General features: G+C 49.3%; 1 protein-coding gene across 1 annotated transcript in view; it reads right to left on the bottom strand.

Annotated features, from left to right (window-relative positions):
* The window catches only part of ABCF3 (ATP binding cassette subfamily F member 3), a 117459-nt gene that overhangs the window by 24415 nt on the left and 68989 nt on the right, over nt 1–24055 (bottom strand). The window contains exons 15-19 of the mRNA XM_078667090.1: nt 21485–21529; nt 21048–21180; nt 16104–16192; nt 7481–7572; nt 7048–7180 (exon numbers count right to left, since the gene is read on the bottom strand). Coding sequence (XP_078523216.1) covers nt 7048–7180; nt 7481–7572; nt 16104–16192; nt 21048–21180; nt 21485–21529 — 492 coding nt within the window. The remainder of the gene's footprint in view (nt 1–7047; nt 7181–7480; nt 7573–16103; nt 16193–21047; nt 21181–21484; nt 21530–24055) is intronic.

Genomic DNA, 24055 nt, shown 5'->3' with positions numbered 1-24055 from the left:
TCCGGATGATTGCACATTGTTGTCCTGGAAGAGTCTTCGAAGTATCACGAGATAGGTGGCTCCTCCCCTGGACTACAGTGCGCATGGGCATCGACTCCATCCCCAGATTGTTTTTAGCCATTGTGGCAGAGATGGAGTGAAACAGTGTAAAGGATGTCCATGCTAATGATGAATATAGAGAGAGTATCTGCAGCCGCTACGGGCACCGGGGAGGAGGGCGGGCGATATGAATGTTAGCAGCCCTACATGCCAAGAACAGATGCATACTGGTAAGTAGCATATTCAGTTCGAGGCATGTGGGCTGCTAAATTCATATCTTATGCATAGAATACATAGCAGTCCCTCCATTAACGGCGGTTGCCCGTGCCAGCTGCAGAAGCTTGAAAAAGTATCTTGAGAACAGCCTGTCCTACAGCTGCTTGCTGTTTTGAATGCACATCCACACAGTAATGTTTGGTAAATGTGTGTGGTGTAGCCCATGTGGCTGCTCTACAAATGTCTTCTAAGGGAATGTTCCCTAGGAAAGCCATGGAGGCCCCCAATTTGCGCGTGGAGTGCGCCCTTGGGGGTATTGTTAATGTGCGTTTAGCCTTTTGATAACAGATTTTAATGCACTTAACAATCCATCTGGCTATTCCCGCTTTGGAAATGGGGTTGCCTTTGTGCTGTGCTGAGAAGGCAACAAAAAGTTGTTGTGTCTTTCTAAAGTGTTGTGTTCTGTCAATGTAGTACATTAGCGCCCTCCTAACGTCTAATGTATGAAGCATTCTTTCTGCTACTGTTTGTGGGTTTTGGAAGAATGCAGGCAGGTCAATAGTTTGGTTGAGATGGAACTGTGACACCACTTTAGGAAGGAATTTGGGGTTAGTGCGGAGCACTACCCTGTTGGAATGTATTTGTATGAATGGCTCTTGGATTGTGAGCGCTTGCAGCTCACTCACACGTCTGAGCGACGTGATAGCAATGAGAAAAGCCACTTTCCATGTGAGAAACTGAATCTCGCAGGAGTGCAGTGGCTCAAAAGGTGGGCCCATCAACCTAGTGAGGACCACATTGAGGTTCCACACTGGAGCTGGTGGTGTTCGTGGAGGAATGACTCGCTTCAGTCCTTCTAAGAAGGCTTTGATGGCAGGCACCCTGAAAACAGAGAGGTGTTGCCTATTCTGGAGATAAGCCGCTATGGCGGATAAATGTATCCGAATGGAAGCGTACGCTAGATTGCATTTGTAAAGATGTAACAAATAGCAGATGATGTTAGGAATGGATGCATCCAGCGGGTTGATCTTGTTGTCTGCACAGTACATGACAAACCGCTTCCATTTAGCTGCATAGCAAGCTCGGGTAGTGAGCTTACGTGCCTCCCGGATGATGTCCATGCATTCCGGAGGCAGGTTGAGGTAGCCAAATTCTAAGACTTCAGGAGCCAGATCGTCAGATTGAGCTGTTGCGGATCTGGATGCTGAATGTCGCCATGGTTCTGCGTCAAGAGCCGGGATGTGAGATGCAGCCTTTGATGCGGTACCACGGAAAGTTCTAGAAACGTGGTGTACCATGGTTGGCGTGCCCATGTCGGAGCAACCAGGATGAGAGTCGAGTGTTGCTTTAGCTTTCTTGCAACCAGCGGAATGAGAGGCGCTGGGGGAAAAGCGTACGCAAATTTGCCTGACCAGTTCATCCATATCGCATTCCCCTGCGATTCTGGGTGAGGGAACCTGGCGGCAAAGCGTTGGCATTTTGCATTTTCCCTTGTGGCAAAGAGGTCTATCTGTGGATGACCCCACTGCTGGAAGTACGGTTGGAGGACTGATGGATGGATCTCCCACTCGTGCATTTGATGGCTGTACCTGCTGAGCAGATCCACCATCTGATTGTCCTTGCCTGGGAGGTGTTCCGCCATGAGGAAGATATTCCTCTGAATGGCCCACTTCCACATGCTCTGAGCCAGATGAGACAGCTGTGGCGAGTGAGTACCTCCCTGTTTCTGGATGTAGTACATGGCTGTCATGTTGTCCGTCCGGATCAACACGACCTTGTTGCACAGATGTACTCTGAAGGACTTGAGCGCCATGAAGATTGCCATCAATTCTAGGTAGTTGATGTGCAACCTCTGTTGCTGTGTTGACCACAGTCCCTGCACCGTGTAGTGGAGCACATGGGCTCCCCACCCTTGGAGAGATGCGTCCGTTGTGAGGATTATCTGTGGCACTGGCTCTTGGAACGGTCGGCCTTTGCAAAGGTTGTGTGGATTCCACCAATGCAGAGAGTTGTATGCCCGACTGGTCACCAACACTAGGTCTGTTAGCTGTCCCCGAGCCTGTGTCCACTGATTTGCCAAGCATTCTTGGAGCGGGCACATGTGCAACCTCGCGTGCGGGACTATGAAGATGCAGGAGGCCATCATGCCTATCAACTGCATGAACACTCTCGCTGGGAGGGAGTGTTGCGGTCTGAATTTTTGGCACAGCGACTGAATGCTGTTGATTCTGACTGGGTTTGGCTGAGCCATAGCAGTCAGGGTGTTTATTGTCGCGCCCAGATACTGCCGCACATGGGCTGGTTGAAGGTGCGACTTCGGGTAGTTCAGCGAGAACCCCAGGCTGTGAAGGAGTTGAATAGTGTGGGACATGTCTGCGGCGCACTGTTGTTCCGACTTTGCTTGAACAAGCCAGTCGTCTAGGTACGGGTAGACATGTATGTTCTGTCTCCTGAGGTGTGCCGCCACTGTCGCCAGACATTTTGTAAACACTCTGGGGGCAGTAGTCACCCCGAAGGGTAGGACTTTGAACTGATAGTGCCTGTTTAGAATGGTAAACCTGAGGTATTTTCTGTGGGATGGGTGGAGTGGTATGTGGAAATAAGCATCCTTGAGGTCCAAGGTTGCCAGGAAGTCCCCTTGATTGAGCAGGGGAAGTATTTGTTGTAGTGTCAGCATGTGAAAGTGTTCCGACAGTATGTACATGTTGAGGGGGCGTAGATCCAGAATAGGTCTGAGGGATCCGTCCTTCTTTGGGATGAGGAAGTACAGGGAATAGACCCCCGTGCCTTCCTCTTCCACTGGCACGAGCTAGATTGTGCCTTTTTGCAGCATCACTAGTACCTCCTGCTGCAATAAGTGCAAGTGCTCTGCCGACATAGGACGGTGCCTTGGGGGAATGTTGGGAGGAGTGGATGTTAACTCTAAACAATACCCGTACTGGATTAGTTTTCTCACCCACCTGTCTGTGGTGATGGACGACCAAACCGGCAGGAACTGCTGGAGTCTTCCCCCGACAGGTGTTGGATGGTCGGGGGGCAGTGACAGGGAGTCACTGTTTGTTTGCGGCAGAGGAACGGGAGTTGGTGTTCCCTCTGCCTCTGCCTTTGGCACTGTTACCTCGGTAACCCCCTCTACCCTGTTTGGGGTACGAGGATTGCGCACTACCTTTCGTGAATTGTGGTTGTTGTCCCATGTGTCCTCTGGTAACACTACGCGCACCTGAGCGACGAAAAGTGTTGCCCCTGAACTGTTGTGACTGAAGTGCCCCCATGGACTTAGCAGTCTCGTTGTCCTTTTTAATCTTTTCAAGTGTGGTGTCCACATCTGGGCCAAACAGTCTGTCGGGATTGACTGGCTGGTTGAGGATTGTAGTTTGTATGTCAGGCTTAAATCCAGATATACGAAGCCAGGCCTGGCGCCTTAGCATGACACTAGTGTTAATGCCCCTAGCCGCTGTGTCCGCTACATCAAGTGCGCATTTTATTGCAGCGTTTGATATAAGCTTTCCCTCTTGTATGAGCATTTCTCCAGCTTCTTTATACTCATCAGGCAGATGTTGAAGGAGCTGTTCTAGGGTGTCGTAATGCGCCCTATCGTAACGCGCTAGCAGTGCCTGTGTGTTTGCGATACGCCATACATTAGCAGCCTGCGCAGCCACCCTCTTGCCAGATGCCTCAAGCACTTTCGACTCCTTGTCTGGGGGAGGAGCTTCACCAGTTGTTTTGGAGTTCGCCCTCTTGCGGGCATTTGCGACCACCAACGAATCCAGAGGCAACTGTCCCCGAATATAGGCAGGGTCCCCAGGCGCAGGCCTGTATTTTTTTTCAATACGTGGGTTTACCACTCTCGCTCTTGTAGGTTCTTTAAAGATCTCTGGCGCATGTTTAAGGACACCTTTCAACATAGGAAGTGTTTTGACTGTTCTTTCGGAGACAGAGAAAGTGTCAAACAGGAAATCCTCTTCCACTGGGTCAGCATGCATATCTACATCATGATTCGCAGCTGCCCTCTCAATTAAAGCATTGAAAGCTGCTGAATCCTCAGTTGGTGAAGTACGTGCCCCAAAACCTTGTGGGTCATGTACCATATGATGACTTCCCTGGTCCCCAGCGTCGTCAAACGAGTCCTGATTCACATCAGGGTCATTGCCAGTAGGGAAGTTGTATTGTTCATCTTGGTCATCATCCTCACCCCCTGATTGGTTGGGGGAAGGTGTTGGACTCCTCCTTGGGGGAGGTTGCAGAGGTTCAACAAGGGCAGGTATGTCCTGTGTTTGCCTTTTCTTTTTCAGTGGAATTACAAATGACTCCAGTGGCTGGGAACTGATCTTTCTTTTATAAAGTGTCATTTTCCCTGTGTGGGCATCGATATAATGCTCACAGTCGTCTTCAGATGCTGTTTGGCGAGGCAAAATAGCACTGGACGTGGAATGTTCCGAAGTCCCTGAGGTCTTCGGCACCGTGTGGGGTGCAAACGCCTTTGGTGGCACCTTTGGCGGTAGTGTGTATATAAGTTTCTTCGCCTTCTTGGCAGGTGGCTCCATCGGTTTCGGATCCGATGGCGCAGTCTTTGTGGACGGCAGGGCTTTCTCCCGAATCCTCTTGAGGGACTCGGTGACCTGTTTAGTAAATGAAGCCGAGGGTTTGACGACCGATGCTTCATGTTCGTCCGCTTTGGAGGCCTTCGGCGTGGCAGAAGAAGGCACCGAAGAATCCTCGACTGCAACGGTTCGCTGCGCTGCAGCTTTCTTAGGCGCCGACGCCGTTGATGCAGATCCGGTGTCTTTGTGCCGAGGAGTACCGGCTCCGGCTTTCGGATCTTGGCCTGTAGTGGTCTTTGCTTCGACCGTCTGTTTGGAGGTTGAAGCTCCAGCTGTCGAGACGTGATGGACTACCTTCTTCGAGGACGTGTCCTTGGCCACCGCGTGAGGCGCCGGTGACTCGACGGCCTTCTTCGCCTTTGACGGGACGTCGGCCATTTTAGACGTAGTCGAAGCCGTATGTTTCGGTTTCGACGTGTCTTCGGCCATCTTAGATGTCGTCGAGACCGTAGGTTTCGGTTTCGTTTTAGGCGTGACGTCGGCCATCTTAGATGTTGTCGACTGTACTGGTTGCGGTTTCAGTTTCGATACGCGCAACAACGGCTCCTCCGGTGTATCCGTGGCCGGGCCCGAAGGCGGGGCTGGGGATATCGGTGCAGGGTCGTGGGTAAGGCCGAGTGGCGATCCCGTGACCTGAGCCTGAGTCGAGTAACTTTCGGGGCATAGCTCATCCCCGGAGCTATCTTCCGCGGCCCCAAAGACTTCTTCGTCGTCCCCTACCTCATCGACGTATTCAAGGTCTTGGCTCTGTCCTTCGATGTATTCGTCTGGATCGGCCTCGACCTCCGTTGATGGTGGTGAAATTTGAAGATGATGGCTTCGGCCGTCTTCTGCGGGGTCGTCGAATATGTCGTCGGGTGCCGGTGCTGCGTGCAAGGCCTCGAGGCGCGCCGCGCGCCGATGCTTGAGAGTTTTCTTTGACCTGAATTTGGAGCAGGCCATGCAGTTGTCCTCGTCGTGATCCGGCGAGAGACATTTATTACAAACTGGATGCACGTCGATGTGTGGGTACTTGGACCCACACACGGGGCAGCGCTTGAACGGACTCCGTTCCATGATGATGTCGTCGGTGTCTCGCTGCGAGTACAGGGCCTCGATGTCCTAAGAGTAGCAACTCCCCAGAAGTCCGACACGAAGAGCCGGACGATGCTCGGGACCGTTCGCAACAATACCGACGCGAGTATCGAAGGCCTTTTGGCCTTAAGGAAGTAAGTGTCCGATTCCGACAAGGAGGCGTCGAAATCACATCCGAACCCAATGGCGGAAAAAAACAATCTGGGGATGGAGTCGATGCCCATGCGCACTGTAGTCCAGGGGAGGAGCCACCTATCTCGTGATACTTCGAAGACTCTTCCAGGACAACAATGTGCAATCATCCGGACCCAACACTAGGCGGCAAGCTATGCATAAGATATGAATTTAGCAGCCCACATGCCTCGAACACACTGTTCCCGATGCGAAGCGCAGAAAATTAGGCCTTAAAACAGGTTCCCGATGCGAAGCGCAGAAAATTAGGCCTTAAAACAGGCCAGAGGAGCTCACTTCGGATCCGTGTTGCACGCGGAAAAGGAGGAAACGGACATCAGCGCCCCGGGAGGGACTTATATGACCTCGCTGACGTCACATATGAGGACTACGTATGGACAGGGTCGTGTGGCGCCGGAAAAAAATTCCGGATCCAGTCTCACTCCTGGGGATATTCTTAGTTAAGGAATCTGCGGCTAGATGTCTCTATCAGATATCTAGATCCCTAACAGAGTCTCTTCCAGTGCTAGTGGGGACGGTACCACTATTTATTTAGAAGGGACCAGCACAGGTCTTTGTGCTGGAACAGAAGTTTGTACTGCTATCCATATTGTCCTGTACCAGGTCCCAGGGAGTCAGACGGCACCCAAGATGGATCCACCAGCGGTAAGCAGACTGGTTGTTTTTAAAGTCGTTGTATTATTAGGTAACTTTTTTTAGGCTGTTTTAAGGACAGTTGTTTAAATAAACTTATTGTAAATCTGAATCTGAAATTAGTTTCTGTATTCCAAATTGAAACTAGATTGCAGGATAAAGTACAGCATGCGATCTACAAGAATACATGGTGCAAGCATTACTTTTTCCTTTCTGTTCCTTGAAATTATGTATTAAAAATACCATCCTAATTTTGTAGACAATTCCTCTTCAATCCAATCCATTTTCTCACCTGGTCATAGTCATCTGTGCAAAGGCCACTCTGCTTTTCTGACCACCAGACAGACTGGCTACAGGCCGGACAGCCAACTCGCCGGAGATGCCATAGCTGCCCATCTGATGCCTGTATTCTTCTTCAGTCTTCCCTAGAATACACAGCAATATCACTACTATGAATGGCAGATGTTCAAATTACTATGAAAATGTTGTCTAAAGGGCTTTTGATAATGGCTATTACCACTCATGAGTATAATGGCTAGGGTAACAGACCAATTCAAGACACATTAGCTGCTGAATTATGGCTCGGATAACATTTTGGTATAGACCGTTTCAGCACCTCACAATTGTTAGGAATGTACATTGAAAATTAGTAGAAGAGAATGACAAATAAAACTTGTTTAAGACAGAAGGACTAGGGGTGGGGGTGGGGGTGGGATGTCACTCACCGGGAAACTTCCTAGCAAGCAGCTCCACAGCGCTGATGTTCAGATCCAACTGATCCACGTGGTGCTGACTGAAGTATCCAATTTTCAGATTCCTACAAGAAGTGGAACACGTCAGCAGTTGCAAATAGATGTGGTCGATTGCTCACACAGGAGGTAGTCTCCACACTTTGTGCCAACCTCCAGTTTTGAACCCACTATTAGTGAAACTGATATCTAGCACTACTCACAAAGCTGTTCCTGTGAGCAAAGACACTCACCAGACTATATTTGTCAAGCGCACAGAGGAGCCAAGGATTTTATTTGCAAATTCATTTAAACAGGAGAACTACAAATACATCTGCTGGCATTCACAGGGACACCTTTTTAAAGGTTTGCAGTGGAAGAACACTTAACAACCATGACAGGTTACTTGTTGTGCAAAACACAACTAAACTATTCTACTCTTTCAGATGAACAATGCAATTTTTATACGGGATACATGCACAACAGGGAATACTAGGGTGCTTTACACAGAACCTCTTTCACCATGTGAACATTAGTTACACTGCAACTGACACAAATAGCAAATTACATTGGAAAATCAGTTTAGAACCAAGTACATACATGGCTCTGAGACGCACAAGTTACTACTTGTGTAACGATATATCTGTAAGAGACATTAGTTAGTATTAGATTCCTTACCTTAGAATATCCCCAGGCGTCAGACTGGATCCGGAAATGTTTGCGTAGCAGTACCCTTGCGCGTCGGTAGGCGTCGTCTGCGGCTCCGCGTCCGTCGTCGGCGCCGTGATGACGTCGTCTGAGTACTTAGACGCCGCCTCCGCGTGCTGATGTCAGTTCGAAGACACAGCTTTTCCGCGCCAGAAACGCAGAGCCATGTTAAAAACCAACACTGGTGCCATTGAAACTAGGGCCCTGAAAGGGGACAACCCTAAGCCTAGATATTGGTTCGCAGAACGGGGAGGATGGGTGGGTCGGTAAGGAATCTAATACTAACTAATGTCTCTTACAGATATATCGTTACACAAGTAGTAACTTGTGCATCTGAAAGAGACACGTTAGTATTAGATTCCTTACCTTAGAATAGATACCCCAGCAATACCAACCCCGGTGGTGGGTCAGCGAACCAATAATCACACCAGAAAGTCCCGGAGGACGGAACGGCCAAAGAAGCCATCCCTCCGGACTTGGCTGTCCAGGCAGTAGTGTCTTGCAAACGTGTGCAGCGATGCCCACGTAGCTGCCTGACAGATGTCTTGTAAGGGCACTCCCCTGCCCAGGGCAGTGGTAGTCGCAGTGGCTCGGGTAGAATGAGCCCGCAATCCAGCAGGAGGCTCCTTCCTAGCCAAGGAGTAGCATGCCTGGATACACAGGATGATCCACCGGGAGATGGTCCTCTTGTGCACCGCTTTCCCCTTCTTCGCGCCCACGTAACCAACAAAGAGTTGGTCATCCACCCGGAACTGGCGTGTGCGATCCAAGTAGAATGAGAGCGCACGTTTTGGGTCCAGACGGTGGAGCCGCTCTTCCTCTTTAGAGGGATGCGGTGGCGGGAAGAAGGTTGGCAAGGTGATAGACTGCCCGATGTGGAAGGCTGTGACAACCTTGGGCAGGAAAGAAGGCTTGCTACGCAGCACCACTTTGTCCGGATGGACAGAAAGGAAAGGTGGAGTACAAGAAAGGGCCTGGAGCTCACTCACTCTCCTGGCAGAGGTGATGGCAACCAGGAAAGCAGTCTTCAAAGTCAGAAGGAGAGGAGGCAGTTGTGAAGTGGCTCAAAGGGAGCGCATATCAGAAATGTAAGAACCAGGTTCAAGTCCCACTGAGGCATCACAAACGGAACAGGAGGAAACGTGTGTGTGATGCCCTTAAGAAATCTATTAACAATAGGGGACTTGAACAAAGAAGGTTGATCAGGCAGCCTGAGAAAGGCTGAAAGGGCAGAAAGGTAGCCCTTGATAGTGCCCAGAGCAGAGCCCTGCTGGGCAAGAGAAAGAAGGAAGAGAAGGACCTCAGAAAGAGGGGCATTGAGGGGATCCACAGACTTTGCTGTGCACCATGCCACAAATCTGTTCCACCTGCAGGCGTATACCGACTTTGTGGAGGGACGCCTGGCTGCCAGAATGACATGACAGACGTCAGGAGGCAAGTCAAATGGCCTCAACTGTTGCTGCTCAATCTCCAAGCATTGAGGTGGAGACTGGACAGGTTCGGGTGGAGGACCGTCCCCTGCTGCTGCGACTGAAGGTCCTCCTGAAGAGGCAGACGAACCGGGGGATCGACTGACATACTGAGTAGCTCTGGATACCAGTACCTTCTCGCCCAGTCCGGAGCCACAAGGATGACTTGGGCCCGGTCGCGCTTGATCTTCTTCAGCACTCTGGGCAGAAGTGGTATAGGCGGAAAGGCGTACAACAGACCGCAACTCCACTAGCGACGAAAAGCATCTCCGAGCGAGTGCCGCCTTGGAAATTCCAACGCGCAGAACTGATGACATTGCGCGTTCTCTTCGGTGGCGAATAGATCTAACCAAGGCTCTCCCCATCGCTGAAAGAGGCCTTGCGCCACGTCAGAGTTCAGACGCCATTCGTGATCCATCATGCACCGACGACTGAGCTCGTCCGCCCTGGCGTTCAGAGAACCTGCCAGGTGTTGAGCCACCAGGGTCACGCCCTGGCGTTCCAGCCATTGCCAAAGGCGAAGAGCCTCTTGACAAAGGATCCACGACCCCACCCCGCCTTGTTTGTTGCAGTACCACATGGCGGTGGTGTTGTCCGTGAATACCTGCACTACACTCCCCCGGACAGAGGGGAGGAATGCCTTCAGTGCCAGACGAATCGCCCGGAGCTCCAACAGGTTGATGTGGAGCCGGGTCTCCGCCGGAGACCAGAGGCCTCTGATCTCCGCCTCTCCCATGTGGCCTCCCCAGCCCTGGAGGGACGCGTCCGTCACAACTACGTGCTCCGGTTGGGGAAGGGAGAGGGATCTGCCTCTGACCCAATCGCGGTCCGTAAGCCACCACTGCAGCTGTCTCGCAGTGCCCTCCGAGATCAGGACGTGGTCGGATAGGTTGCCCTGATGCTGGGCCCACTGAAACTTCAGGTCCCACTGCAGAGCCCGCATCCGCCACCTGGCGTGATGCACCAGTAGGATGCAGGAGGCCATCAGCCCCAGAAGCCGCAGCGTCAACCTGACCGAAACCCGGGATAACGGCTGAAAGATGGGAATCAGAGCCTGAATATCCCGGACCCGCTGTTCGGGCGGATAAACCCGAAACCGCGCCGAGTCCAGAACCGCTCCGATGAAGAGGAGCTTCTGAGAGGGGCACAGGTGTGACTTCGGCACATTGATGGAGAACCCCAGCTGGTGGAGGAGGTCTGCAGTCGTCTGGAGGTGGCGGACGACTGTCTGGGGAGAGCCCGCCTTCAACAACCAGTCGTCGAGGTAGGGGAAGACTGAAACCCCTAACCTGCGCAGATGAGCTGCGACCACAAACATCACCTTTGTGAACTCCCGTGGGGCGCTGGTAAGGCCGAAGGGGAGCACGGTAAATTGAAAGTGCTCGTGGCCAACCATGAACCGCAGGTAGCGCCGGTGGGCCGGCAGGACGGGGATATGAAAGTAAGCGTCCTGCAAGTCCAACGTTACCATCCAGTCTCCTGGGTCCAGGGCAGCCAGGACCGGAGCCAGTGTCAGTATCTTCAACTTCTCCTTCCGGAGGAAGCCGTTGACGTTCCTTAGGTCCAAGATAGGGCGTAGGCCCCCTTTGCCCTTCTTGGGTACCATAAAGTAGTGGGAGTAGTAACCACACCCTACTTCTGGCCCAGGAACGCGCTCGATGGCCCCCTTGGCCAAGAGGGCCGTAACTTCCTCCTGCAGAAGTCGCAAATGATCCCCCGATACACGGTGGTTCTGCGGTGGCATGGCTGGAGGAGTCGTCTCGAAGGGGAGGGAGTAGCCCCTTCGGACGATTTGCAGCACCCACCTGTCCGATGTGACAGTGCGCCAGTGGAGGTGGTGATGGCGAACCCTGCCCCCCACTGGAGTCACAGGGGCCTGAAAGCACGGACTAGGAGGGTTTTGAGGCGGATGCTGCGGGGGAAAGTGTGGACTGACCTCGCCGCTGCCCCCGACCGCCCGGACGGCGGTTCCCACGGCCGCCACCGCGTTGGGTATTGCCCTGCGGAGCGTGGCTGCCGGCGCGTGTGGGCGCACCCCTTCCGTGGCCACGAAAGGAGTGAAAGGCAGCCGATTGCTGGCGCTGGCCCGAGAGGCCCAAGGACTTGGCCGTAGCCCTGGAGTCCTTAAAGCGCATGGTCTGCCTTGTCGCCAAAGAGGCGACGGCCATCGAACGGCATGTCCATGAGTTTGTTCTGGACATCTGCCGAGAAGTTGGCGGACCTCAGCCAGGCGTGGCGTCTGACCGCCACCGTCGTTGCCATCGCTCTACCTAGCTAGTCAGTGGTATCCAGCCCACACCTGATGGAATACTTGGCTGCATCCCGGCCCTCCACAAGGGCTTGGCCGAGTTTGGCCCGTACCTCCAACGGACACTCTGGCAGCACCTCCGTGACCTTATCCTACACAGAGTGGGTGTAACGTCCCAAGAGGCAGGCGGTGTTGGAAGACCGCAGGCCCAGACTAAGGGATGAGAAGATCTTCTTCCCATACTGGTCATACCTCTTGGATTCCCTGTCCGGCGGGGCCGACGGGAATGCGGTCTGGGAATTGGAGGCCTGGATGACCAGGCTCTCGGGGGTAGGGTGGGAGGACAGGAAACATGGGTCGCCCGGGGCTGGGCGGTGGCGTCTGGCCACGTTCCTATCTACAGGCGAACCCGTAGCGGGCTTGGACCAAGTGCCCAGAAGAACGTCGGTCAAGGCCTCATTAAAGGGCAGCAGAGGCTCGGCCGAGCTTGACTGCGGTTTAAGGACCTCAGTGAGGAGGTTAGTCCTCACGGCCGCGACGGGGATCTCAAGGCCCAAGGCCTTGGCAGCCCACATCAGCACCACACTATATGTTGCCCCCTCCTCCGAAGCCACGGTAGGAGGGGAGACAAAACCAGTGTCTGGAGAGGTGTCCAGGCCACTGGCCTCCCCAAGGACTCCTGTCCAGTCCTCGTGAGACTGACACTCTCTGGTCAGAGGGTCCTCAGACCCCTCCCAGTCCTCTTCATCACCCATCTCCTGAAACTCTGGGTTCTCAACTAATGGGGCCTGTTCATGGAAGTGAAACTCTCCAAACGACGTCTGGAGCGGCGCCCATCGGGGCCGTCCCGGCGCCGGAACAGGAACGAAGGTGGAACCGGGGACGGCGCCGCCCGAGGACGGCGCCGGAGGCGACACCTGAGGGTCCGACGCCGGGGAGGTCGTAAGGTCCACCGGCAACGAACCAGATCCCGAAGGAGGTCCAGCGGCGTCCTGCGGCGCTGGGCCCGAAGGCGCCGGCGGCGCTGGAACAACTGAACCCCTTGGCGCCGGGCCCGAAGGCGCCGGCGGCGTCGGGAAACGGGAACCTGCGGCGCCGGGCCCGAAGGCGTTGGCGGCGCCGGAGCACCCGACGGTGTCGGGCAGATCCCCCCCGACCCGCTAGGGGTCCCAGACGGGTCCGCTGGGCCCGAAGGCGCCGCGGAGCCCGTCGGAGAGAGTTTCCTCATGGCCATGAGGAAGCGCTCGACCTCCTCCGGCGTCGCGTTGAGCCCAGGGACCGTAGGGTATGGGGCTGGACGCGGCGCCTGCGACTCCGTCGGAGCCGCGTGGGTGGTGCCACCCGAACCCCCGGCCGCATCGTGCGAGCGTCGGGGGGAGTCCGAAGAGCGATGACGCAGCTTGGACTTCTTGTGCCTCTTACCTGACGACGACTTCGACCCGGAGGAGTGCGGCCTACTCTCGGAACTGTGATGGCTCAGAGCCCGCGACCTGTCCCTCGACCTCCCATGGGATCGGGACCTCTCGCGGCGCGGGACCGACTGCCGGAGTTCGAGCCGCCTGCGGGACCGCTCGCGTATGGCTATATATAAGCTCAACTATATAGGCTATATATAAGCTCAACTACATACATGGCTTTCGAAGAGAGGGCCCGGCAGTCGGAGCAGGCCTTGTCGTCGTGGTCGACGCCGAGACAAGATAAACACACGCGGTGAGGATCCGTGACCGACATCAGGCGGTCGCAATCATCGCAGTGCTTAAAGCCGGGCATCCCTACAGCACCGTTGGAGTCGAAAGACTTCGAGAACAATCAAAAGTGATCAAAAAGTTAGTCAAAAAATGACTAGGGTTACTGCTTTTTCCAGATCTGCGCTTGCTGGCGCGGAAAAAAGAAGAACTGACGTCAGCACGCAGAGGCGGCGTCTAAGTACTCCGACGACATCACGGCGCCCACGACGCCGACGACGGACGCGGAGCCGCAGACGACGCCTACCGACGCGCAAGGGTACTGCTACGCAAAAATTTCCGGATCCAGTCTGACGCCTGGGGATATTCTAAGGTAAGGAATCTAATACTAACGTGTCTCTTTCAGATTATGAATGGCATGGTGGTGTGATTTGTCTTAGGTCAGGCAGAGGCAGAAGAGAGGAGTTTTAAAGAGGTTTACTGTACTGCAGGAGAGTGAGTTTAGTTCAGATATCACGGGGCACCAAAGAAGCAGTCTTTCAGTGCCAGAGAGGTTTCGAAGCAAGGAACTTACAACTGTAGAACTTTCAAGACCCCTTTGGCTGCTTGAAATGGTGAAGAGAGGTATCAAATACACATTTTTCCTGATGCAAGGCTTTAAAGGTGAGGCAGCATAATTTGAAAGTTAACCTTGTTTAAATGGGCAGCAAATGAAAGTCATGTGCAATCTGTGTGATGTGGTTGAATTATTTATCAATAAGGCTCCCAGTTTTCCGTTTTTACTGGTTTTTACAGATAAATTCAGACAGAAAACAATGTGTTTTCTCTCTCTATTTATTTTTAAAAGCTAAAAAAATCCTGAAAATGATGCTTTTTGTAGGTTACTCTCCATGCTGTCTTTCCTGCTTTCCAGGACAACAGCCAAACAGCTACACAGAATGTGAAGTTACAAAAAGAGGTTCAGATTTCCAAGAATACAGGCATATGTTTACATATATGAATATTATAATGCTGAAATTCACCTGTGGGTGTGATGTTTTGCTATATTTGGCTGCTTAATTTGTGAAAACGTGGAAAGTAACAAAGTATGAGTACATGTTTATTGGTTAAATTAATGTGCAAATATACCATTTTACAACTCCATTTATTCTCACAACAAATTAAATATGGATAAATACCAATAAGATGGTAAAAAAATAAATATGGATAAATACAGGCAGAAAAGTAAAAAAATAAAATAAAAAAAACAAAACCGGGAGCCCTCTTTATCATCAGTGATTCAACTAACTGCAAAGTGTAGTATGGCTTTCAGAAGAGTGTGGGGGACAGAAGCAGTTTTATGGTATATCAGAGATCAAGCTTGGAAGTGACTAAAGCTTTGGCAGCAGTTTCCAGGCAGTCAGGGAGAATAAGTGCTTGGCTATTTTGAGTGAGCGGGGGAAGAATTTTCTTGTTCCCTTTGTGATAAATTAGGACGAAGGGCGAGTCTAAGGTATAACCCAATCACTTTACTCAGGAGAAGCCCTCCTTTATCAGGAAGTTCAAGAGGGTGGGTTTAACTATTTGTGCATATGTTTAGAGGAGTCAAGTTCAATATATCAAATCACAGAAGGAAAAGATTGCTTCACACTGCTACACACCAAATCATGTATCATTCAATACTCCTTAAGGTTTTACCCAATTTATAAGATTACAAAATTAAAATTAGCTGAACGTTGTTGAAAAGCAGTTTAAGTTACATGTAAAGTGTGTCAATTTGACAGTGCCTCAGTGACTATGTGTTTAACAAGGCTCTGTCTGCCACAGGACAGGGATTCTGCATGTCCTAGTAATATATCTTGTAAATATAAATCTATAACTTGCGTGCATTTACCAAAATCATATAGAACAAATATAACTGCTCTTAAAGAGAACAAAGCCAGCAATGACTGCAACTACGTGATGGATGTTGAAGCACAAGGTTAGCATTGAAATACACAATGTACACCTTTTCAGCATACAAAATGAAGTGCTGATATGTTTTCGTGGGGGTTGGCCGGAGAAGTGTCAAGAGAGCATAACAGAAAAGAAGTGGAGAGTGGGAGACCACATGCTAAGCCTGCTATGCCACTAGATGTGGTCAATAATGAAACACTAGACTTGGGAGGGGAGAAAGAAGTGAAAATAGTACTTCCCAATCCTTTGCCTTGAATGGTCTTTGTCTATAGTGGTCTATGCAATATTCAAAGCTATGATCAGTGATTGCCCATGTGATTTCATTCCTAATTAATTTGAAATAGTCCTTCAGGTGATATGCAAGTGGAATCCAGATCCTTTCCTCGATTATTCTTTTTCCTCTTTAATCCCAATGTTAATGCCTCAAGGCACTAATTTAGTATTAGGTGTATTAACTATTATTGAGTTATATATTTCACTTAATTAAAACTCTTTTTTGATCCCTCACTATAAATTCTAAAAGCCATTGAAAAAAATGAGGAGGGAAAGGAAAATACTTGGAATACACCTGTTACCTGTGTGCACGTCGAATTCCTTCTGTGGGGCTCAAGTCTCCCATCAAGAGCTTTAACATTGTGGATTTTCCAGCTCCGTTCTCCCCTACCTAGAAACAGATGAAACTTAAATATTTAGATTATAGCACGTTAACAGGTTCTTTTACAGAATGCATGAACGCCATGGGAAAAGCATCATAGGGTTTGCACTGGTCTTTGTGTGCCTTCCCATTTGAAATGGGTAAATTTGACGATGGAGCATGATTAATGTGGTGTCTTTTATGCGTAGCACACCCAGGCATATCCATCAGTTTCAAGGAAGAATGGATATGGTTGCCCAGCACACCACCTCCCTTACCTTAACACCTCCTCCACTCTCCCCCCCCATTCTAAGCCCCCACTACCCTCCGTGCACCCCTACCGTCTTCAGCCTTCACTCATCCCTCAACTCACCTGCGCCGCCTCCCACCAGCGCCCCCACCTATGCCTCCAACTTCCCCCTACCTCACCCACACCCCTCGCCCACACATTCTCTCATCCATCGAATGCCACCCCACTCACTATTACCGCAGAGCCCTGCACTAACGCTAGCATATCCCCCTCCCTCCCTACCCAGTTCCCTTTCCAGCTCCCTACTCAACCACTCGCCTCTCATCCCCAACACCATCCCCAATCCACCTCTGGACATGATTTTATCCACCCTCCTACAAGTCAAAGAAGATCTCCACACCATCAAAGAACTTCTTTACACACACCCCAGACAACCCCGACCTACCACCACTTCCTCACATAACAAGCCCCCCACCCTCCCCAAAGACCAACGCACTCAATTCTCCCCGCGTTGGCCCTCTATCCCCGCTCGCAATCACACCCACTGCCCCCGGCGCGCCCTCAAATCCCTTTCGGACTACGACTTATGCACCCTCCTCCGCTCTTTTGGCCCAGGCCCCTTAAAACACACAACCACCACACACCTCCCCATACCCACAATTCTCACAAATCCCCTCAGGCCCCCCACGCTAAGTAACAGAACCTCCGTCCCCAATAATCTCAGAAAAGTCCCCCTAGAACACTCGACCACCCTTCTCACCCCCAGACTTAAATGCATCCTACTCAACTGCAGATCGGCCCCGAGACACTCCTCCGACATCGCGGATCTCATCATAACAATGGATCGTGACCTAGCCATTCTGACTGAAACGTGGCTAACTGAAGCTTCTACACCTATAATGGACATACTAGTTCCCCCCCCCAACTACCACATCATTAGACTCGACAGGACCGGCAAGACGGGTGGGGGGAATCGCATGCATTTTTAGGAGCAACCTCTCCGTTACTAAAGTCACCTCCCCTTCCCTCACTTCATGTGAACTCTTCTGCCTCGATATCTCCAGCGAGGGCAAACCAGTATGCGCTTTACATCTCATCTACCACCCGCCTGGTGACAACCTCACCTTCACCCAACAACTCACGGACACGATCTCATCCAACGCCGGTCGGCAGATCACTCAAATCTACCTGGGTGACTTCAATCTCCACTGGAACGATCAGAAAGACGCAGTGGTGAATAGTCTCAAAACCTTCCTTAATGCGCTTGACCTCACCCAAATATGCAACAGCCCTACACACGACAAAGGCTCGATACTCGACCTTATCATCGCCAAAGAGGACTCTACCCAACTGGGGGCGATCCAACCCTGTGACTGGTCAGACCACCACATTATCACTTTCTTCATCAACGAAAAAGTTAAACTTAACCCGGCTCAACCCACCAAATCCATGATCTGGAAAAGGGACATGAAGAATCTTAACCCCAACTCCTTGCCTCCTCACACCTGCAGTCTCCTCCTTCCCCCTTCGGGCGCCTCTGATGTTCAATCACTGACCGACCTCTACCTCGATTCTATGAGCTCAATAATCAACAAAGCCGCCCCACTGCAACTGAAGAGAGTCTCCACCAAGAACTTGAACCCTTGGAATGACGGTAGACTCAATGAAGACAGGCGTGCTATGCGAATGGCAGAGCGCACCTGGAGATCTGACCCCTCAGCACGGCACCTTAAAACGCTTAAGAACAAGAGAAATGCCTACTTTAGGAAAATCAAGCGCTCGAAATCTGACTTTTTCAGCCTCCAGCTAGACCAAGCAAAAAACCGACCAAGAAAACTGTTCGAACTAGTCAAAACTCAAACCAAGATGCAACCCTTACAATCAAACAGCTCAACAAGCGATATTCCACACTGTGAAGACTTTTCTGCTTTCTTTGAGCTAAAGACCGACAACATGAGAAGTGATCTCCTCAATGATGTAAGCCGATACTCCAGCCCCATCAGCATTAATACCACTCAACCTAAAAACAACGCATCATGGACGTCCTTTGACACCTACTCTGAAGAAGCAATTCACAAACTGCTCGGCACCTTGAAGCCCTCTAATCACTTCACAGACCCCCTACCTGCTAATGCTGTAAAAGACTTCACCCCCCTGCTCCTCCCACTCTGGACTAAAATCATTAACAGCTCCCTTCAACAAGGACTCATCCCAGACTCCCTCAAGGTGGGGCAAGTCACGCCGATACTCAAGAAACCTACAGCTGACCCGTCTGACCTAAACAATTACCGCCCTATCACCAATATCCCCACCTTGGCCAAACTGCTGGAAAAATGTGTACAACTCCAACTGACAAAACACATTGATCAGTTTGACCTCCTCAACCCGCATCAATCAGGCTTCCGAGCGAAACACAGCACGGAAACAGCTATGACGCACATAATTGATGACGCCCTCCAAATCTTGGATCGCAATGATTCCTGCCTCCTCATCCTTCTTGATCTCTCCTCAGCATTTGATACGGTCAAACATGAGAACCTACTGGAGCTGCTAAGTACCAGAATGGGTTTATCCGGGACTGTTCTCAAATGGTTCACCTCCTTCCTACATAACCGGTCTCAGAAGTTCAAGATCAACAACGTACTGTCCTCACCTGTGCCTGTAACTTTAGGCGTCCCACAAGGATCTTCCCTTTCCCCCACATTGTTCAACCTCGTCATGGAACCACTCACCACCCTGCTCCAAGCATCTAATGTACACTTCCATATGTATGCCGATGACACTCAACTTTACCTCAAGCTACAATCCCCGGAAGACATCGAACTTCTGAACTCCACACTTAGAAACACCCAATCATGGTTGGCCGATAATCACCTCAAACTAAATGATCTGAAAACTAAGTTTCTTCTGATCTCACCTCCTGTGAAAATTGCCATCACCCAAGTCTGGCTCAATCACCTAACTGCGCTCAATGTCCAACCCATCATCGTGGAATCTGCGAAATCCTTAGGCATCACACTTGACGCCAAGCTCAACATGCAGCAGCACATTAGCAAAGCAACGAAAGGAGCTAATTTCCAAATCAACACCTTGAGGAAACTTAAACCCTTCTTCCCAGCCAAGGACTTCCAAACTGCTGTACAAGCCCTAGTCATCCCCCGCATAGACTATGGAATTGTGGCCCTCAGCGGACTCCCCCTATCAACAACCGCACCCCTAAGAGCCTCCTTGAACGCTGCCGCGCGACTCATTACTGGTTCAAGAAAACATTCACACATATCCCCGGACTTAAAATCCCTGGAATGGCTGCCTTTTGAAGCCAGAATACAGCTGAAAATTGCCGTTATGACACACTCGGCCGTACACCACAAGTCACCCAACTACCTCAATCAGAAGCTGACTATATCAGGAGGTTCGAGATCCAATAGAAGTACAAAAAATCTACTCCTGAAACCTCGTAGATTCCGGAAGGAAAAAACATACAAACGCTCCTTCTCAGGAATGGCACCCAGGATCTGGAATGCACTCCCTCCTGAAATCAGGCTCATCTCCTCCACTGCATTTTTCAAGAAAGAGGTAAAAGCCATCCTTATGGCCAAGTTCACCTGAACTCTTTTGTTGCTGGATCAGAGACTTTGCACCGCTTTTGTATCAATTGGATACCTGATTGTTTATTGTTATTATATTTTTACATGATTGCGATCCTATTATGCTACTCACTTATACTGACTACTATATTGTACCCAATAGCTTGTTTAACCACCCTCTTGATGCCCCTACCCCGTGTTTTTCTGTAATTTTTAAGAAAGAGGTATAGCCATCCTTATAGCCAAAGCTCACCTGAACTCTATTGTTGCTGGATCAAATACTTTGCACCGTTTTTGTATTATTGGTTACCTGATTGTTTTTTTACATGACTGCTATCCTATTATGCTATTCACTTATTACTGACCACTATATTGTACCCAATAATCTGTTTAATCACCCTCCTGTTGCCCCTACCCCCTGTTTCTGTAAAGCGCTCTGATATCTGCAAAGATCTTGTTCGCGCTATGTAAAACTTTAAAAATAAAGTAAATAAATAATAAATAAGACTCTTGCAAGTACTGCAGAAAAACAAGGCACCAACTAGTGTATGGATTAAAAAACACAAAGCACTCTAGTCTACACCAGTTCTTAAACTGGGTCCCAGTCAGAGCTGATGTAATATTTGATGGTGGATACACTGCACTGTGTATAAGGACACTGGTGTGTGAACCATATATTTGAATTAACATACAAGAATGATTTGGCACGTAGCAGAGTGGAATGCATTATGGCTTGGTTTTAATTGGGTTTTCAATACAAGCCATGTAGTGGCAAATCCACAGTTCCAACTTGTAGTAGTGGAGAAATATTCTAACTTGGAGACTCTAGTGAACACGGTACCGGACATGGTTGCGTCTGTTAACTTTAGTTATAAAAAGAGAAAGGCTGGAAAAAGACACTAAATCATTAACGATAGAGGCACGTTCTAGATTATTTATGAAAGGTTAAGTCCTACAAATAACTATAAGATTCCAGGACAATGTTTTAATAAGCCATGAATTAAGAGGCAAAACAGCCCACAACTCCAGCGGCACTGTTAAAACGTACCACACAGATGCGGGAATCTAGGTCAGCTGAAACTGAGAGTTTCTTGAAGACATCCTGGTTGGGGCCGTAGGAAAAGTCCACTTCATCCAACTGCAAAATGGGTGGGGAAAACTTCTCAAAGCCATCGGGAAACCTGCAGAAAAATGAACAGAATTCTAAACATGAACAAAACTGAATAAAACAACCTCCTACCAAGAACAAACTAAAATGAGAAGGGAAAAACAGACAAGATGGAGAGGTGAGCAATACTTTGAAAGGCTGCAGACAAGAATTAGCATTCCACAATAGTAGTAAGGCATTTCAAATCTAATCCCCGACTGGAGACGGCGTTGTCACATTAAAGAATGTACGAATTTCTGGTTGCCAGAGTGCTGAAGGTGATCTAAATTACCTTTCTCGTTAGAAAGAGAAATTAAAATGGAAAACCAGAGATTTACCTCATAAGTACTTCAGATTCCTTGTCAATCGGCTTCAGCTCAGGCCTAAAATAGAGAAAGATACAATTAGAGTCTGGAGTGGGTATGGGGTTGCTACAATGCCATTCATATCTACTTAATGTGTTTAGCATTCCATTTACTACTTCAAAAACCCCACATGGCTTAGTGAAGTAGTTCCGCTAAATTACACCTGAACAAATAAGGGTCAAGTACTCCTATGGTATCTTTATGGAGAAAGGTCAATGAGCCAATAATACAAGAAAACATTAGTTTCCAAAGCATATTTGCACAAGAGTCACAAATTTCACATTTGTTTTTATATCTTGCTGGTTTACTCCAGTTTGTCTATTCATGGCAATGTAAATGAATAACGCGCGCTAAAAATCCCTCGACTCAATGGTACTCATGTTGCTCACATACAGAAAAATAAAAGAATAGTGACTTTGTCGGGGTTTGACCGTGTAACCTTTTGGTTACAAACAGATCTCTGTAGATGGACATATTAAAACCAAATGCTTTCATACCAGCACTGATTAATAGTAAGCCAAAGAGGAGTATGGTTGTTCCTCCACATCATGATGTATATGGATACCGGTTGCCTGGCACCTTGAATATTTTTGCGATATATGTGCGGGATTTTGAAGTTACTAATGCAAATAAAGAATTAATCAAAAAAGAAAAAAATAGTAAGCCAAAGATACAGAACAAAAGATTTTTACTCCCCTCAGCCTGTCTTTCTTAAATCTTTAGACTACAAATATTCAGGGATGAAAATGGACAGGCACAAAAGATCTTTAAAGCAAGTTTCTACACTACTGTGTAGAGAGCGTGCAGAGAAATGGAGCAGGACCTCATTCCCATTTCAAGGTTACATCAGCTCACCCTCCACAATGTGTGTGGCTACATAAGGAGTGACTGCATCACAAGTAATCCTTTTTGTGTTGTGTGTTGTACATGTATTCAAAGAAAAAAAAAAAAAATCTGAGCTATGGTTCTGGCGCCAGCAAGAAAACCACTGAAACCCGCCACTCATGAAATGCAATGAAACTCACCCCCAAATCACATCATACAACATGTTTTACTATTACCAAACTACCTTTTTCAATGCAACAGGAAAATGGGTGTTGTGCACAGTGGATGACGCGAGTTGTAGTGTGGCTTTGTAAACTATAACTGGTGATTTTCAGTGGTTTTTCAAATTTGAGACTGAACCATAAGTTAATATCGAACGGTGAATGTTTCTTTAACATTTCCAGGATTATTTATGATAAGCCGTAAATCCCAACTTCCACCACACACAGCCTTTGATTTTGTGAGGCGGGTTTTTCCTGTGGCCAGGCAGTGTACCCAACTCAGAGCATGCTTAACAGACAATGTGTTTTAGCGGGTGGGGTTGCTTGCAGAAGAACTGTTTTTGGAGGCACACTGGATAATGTTTGGGGGTGGGGGCGGTTTACTTATTTCTCACTTGCAGTGGCATACGGTCACTTTTATTTGTTTAACTCATGGAACTTTTGGATATGCTATCCTCTCAGATCTTATATTGTTCACCACACCAGATTTAGAGTTACCCCTCTATACATTATAGAGCAAAATCCCTCGGTGCAAGTTCACTTTCTCCTCCCAACAGGTTAGCAACTCCTGCAGCATTCTTGGTGCACTCTCCACTTTCTCTCTTCTGATCCTGTCCGGCAGGCACCTCATATACTTCCTCCCATGCTTAGAACAGAGGCATCTTTGCATGCCTGATGGCCAAGGCTGAGTTTTTCATAACACAGCTCGCAGGTCACTTTGTGAGTGCTTACTTTTTTTGCATGGGGACTGTAAGCAGAACTCCCACACAAAGGAGTTTTGCAGCATGAATCATTTCTGGATTCACATGCTGTGCATTATTCTGTCATCTAGTCGTGGAGTCTGGAAGTCTCCTAAATAAACCTTTGTCCTTCTACCGTTTTTGTCTTTTGTTGATGGAGGGCGTCGACGTACATCCCTTTGATGCCCTCTAGTCACAATGTTCAGATTTTTTTTTCACCATGGCGTCTGGATGCATGCAGAAAGCTCTCCCAACAATCTGAATGAAAAAGTTGCCGAATATTGAGAAAAAAAATCGCCAATGGTCCACCGGAGCGAAGAAGACATCAAAAGAACATACCAGAGAAGTTCTGGGACCAGGACAAGGTATCATCAGTAACTGTTCTGGAGAATGCACGTGTAGGGGGCCCCCTGTAAGTATAAACATTCTTCTAGGGATCCAAGTTACGTAAAGGGAACAGTTCCTGCAGATTCAATAATAGCATCTATAGCTGGGAAGAGAGCAAACATCCCAAGCGCAATGGGGCCTCCTTTGGATAAGGAGAGTAAGGGAAAGGATCTCATTGGGGAAAAGGTGGAAAGGAGTGCTGCAAACCAGTGGAGTATTTCATATTCCAAGGCACTGCTTAATCGTCACGCCTACCAACATTGGGAGGAGAGTTAATGAAACATCTCCCAGAGCAGTACCAAAAGAGGCAGCACAGCTGGTGGAGTATGACAAAAACATCGCCAATACCTGCTTAACATCTGCGTTGGAAG

The sequence above is a fragment of the Lissotriton helveticus genome, chromosome 11, assembly GCF_964261635.1.
Source record: "Lissotriton helveticus chromosome 11, aLisHel1.1, whole genome shotgun sequence".
NCBI lineage: Eukaryota > Metazoa > Chordata > Amphibia > Caudata > Salamandridae > Lissotriton > Lissotriton helveticus.
The sequence above is the reverse complement of the archived record's forward strand: the minus strand, read 5'-3'. Positions and strand labels throughout refer to the sequence as shown.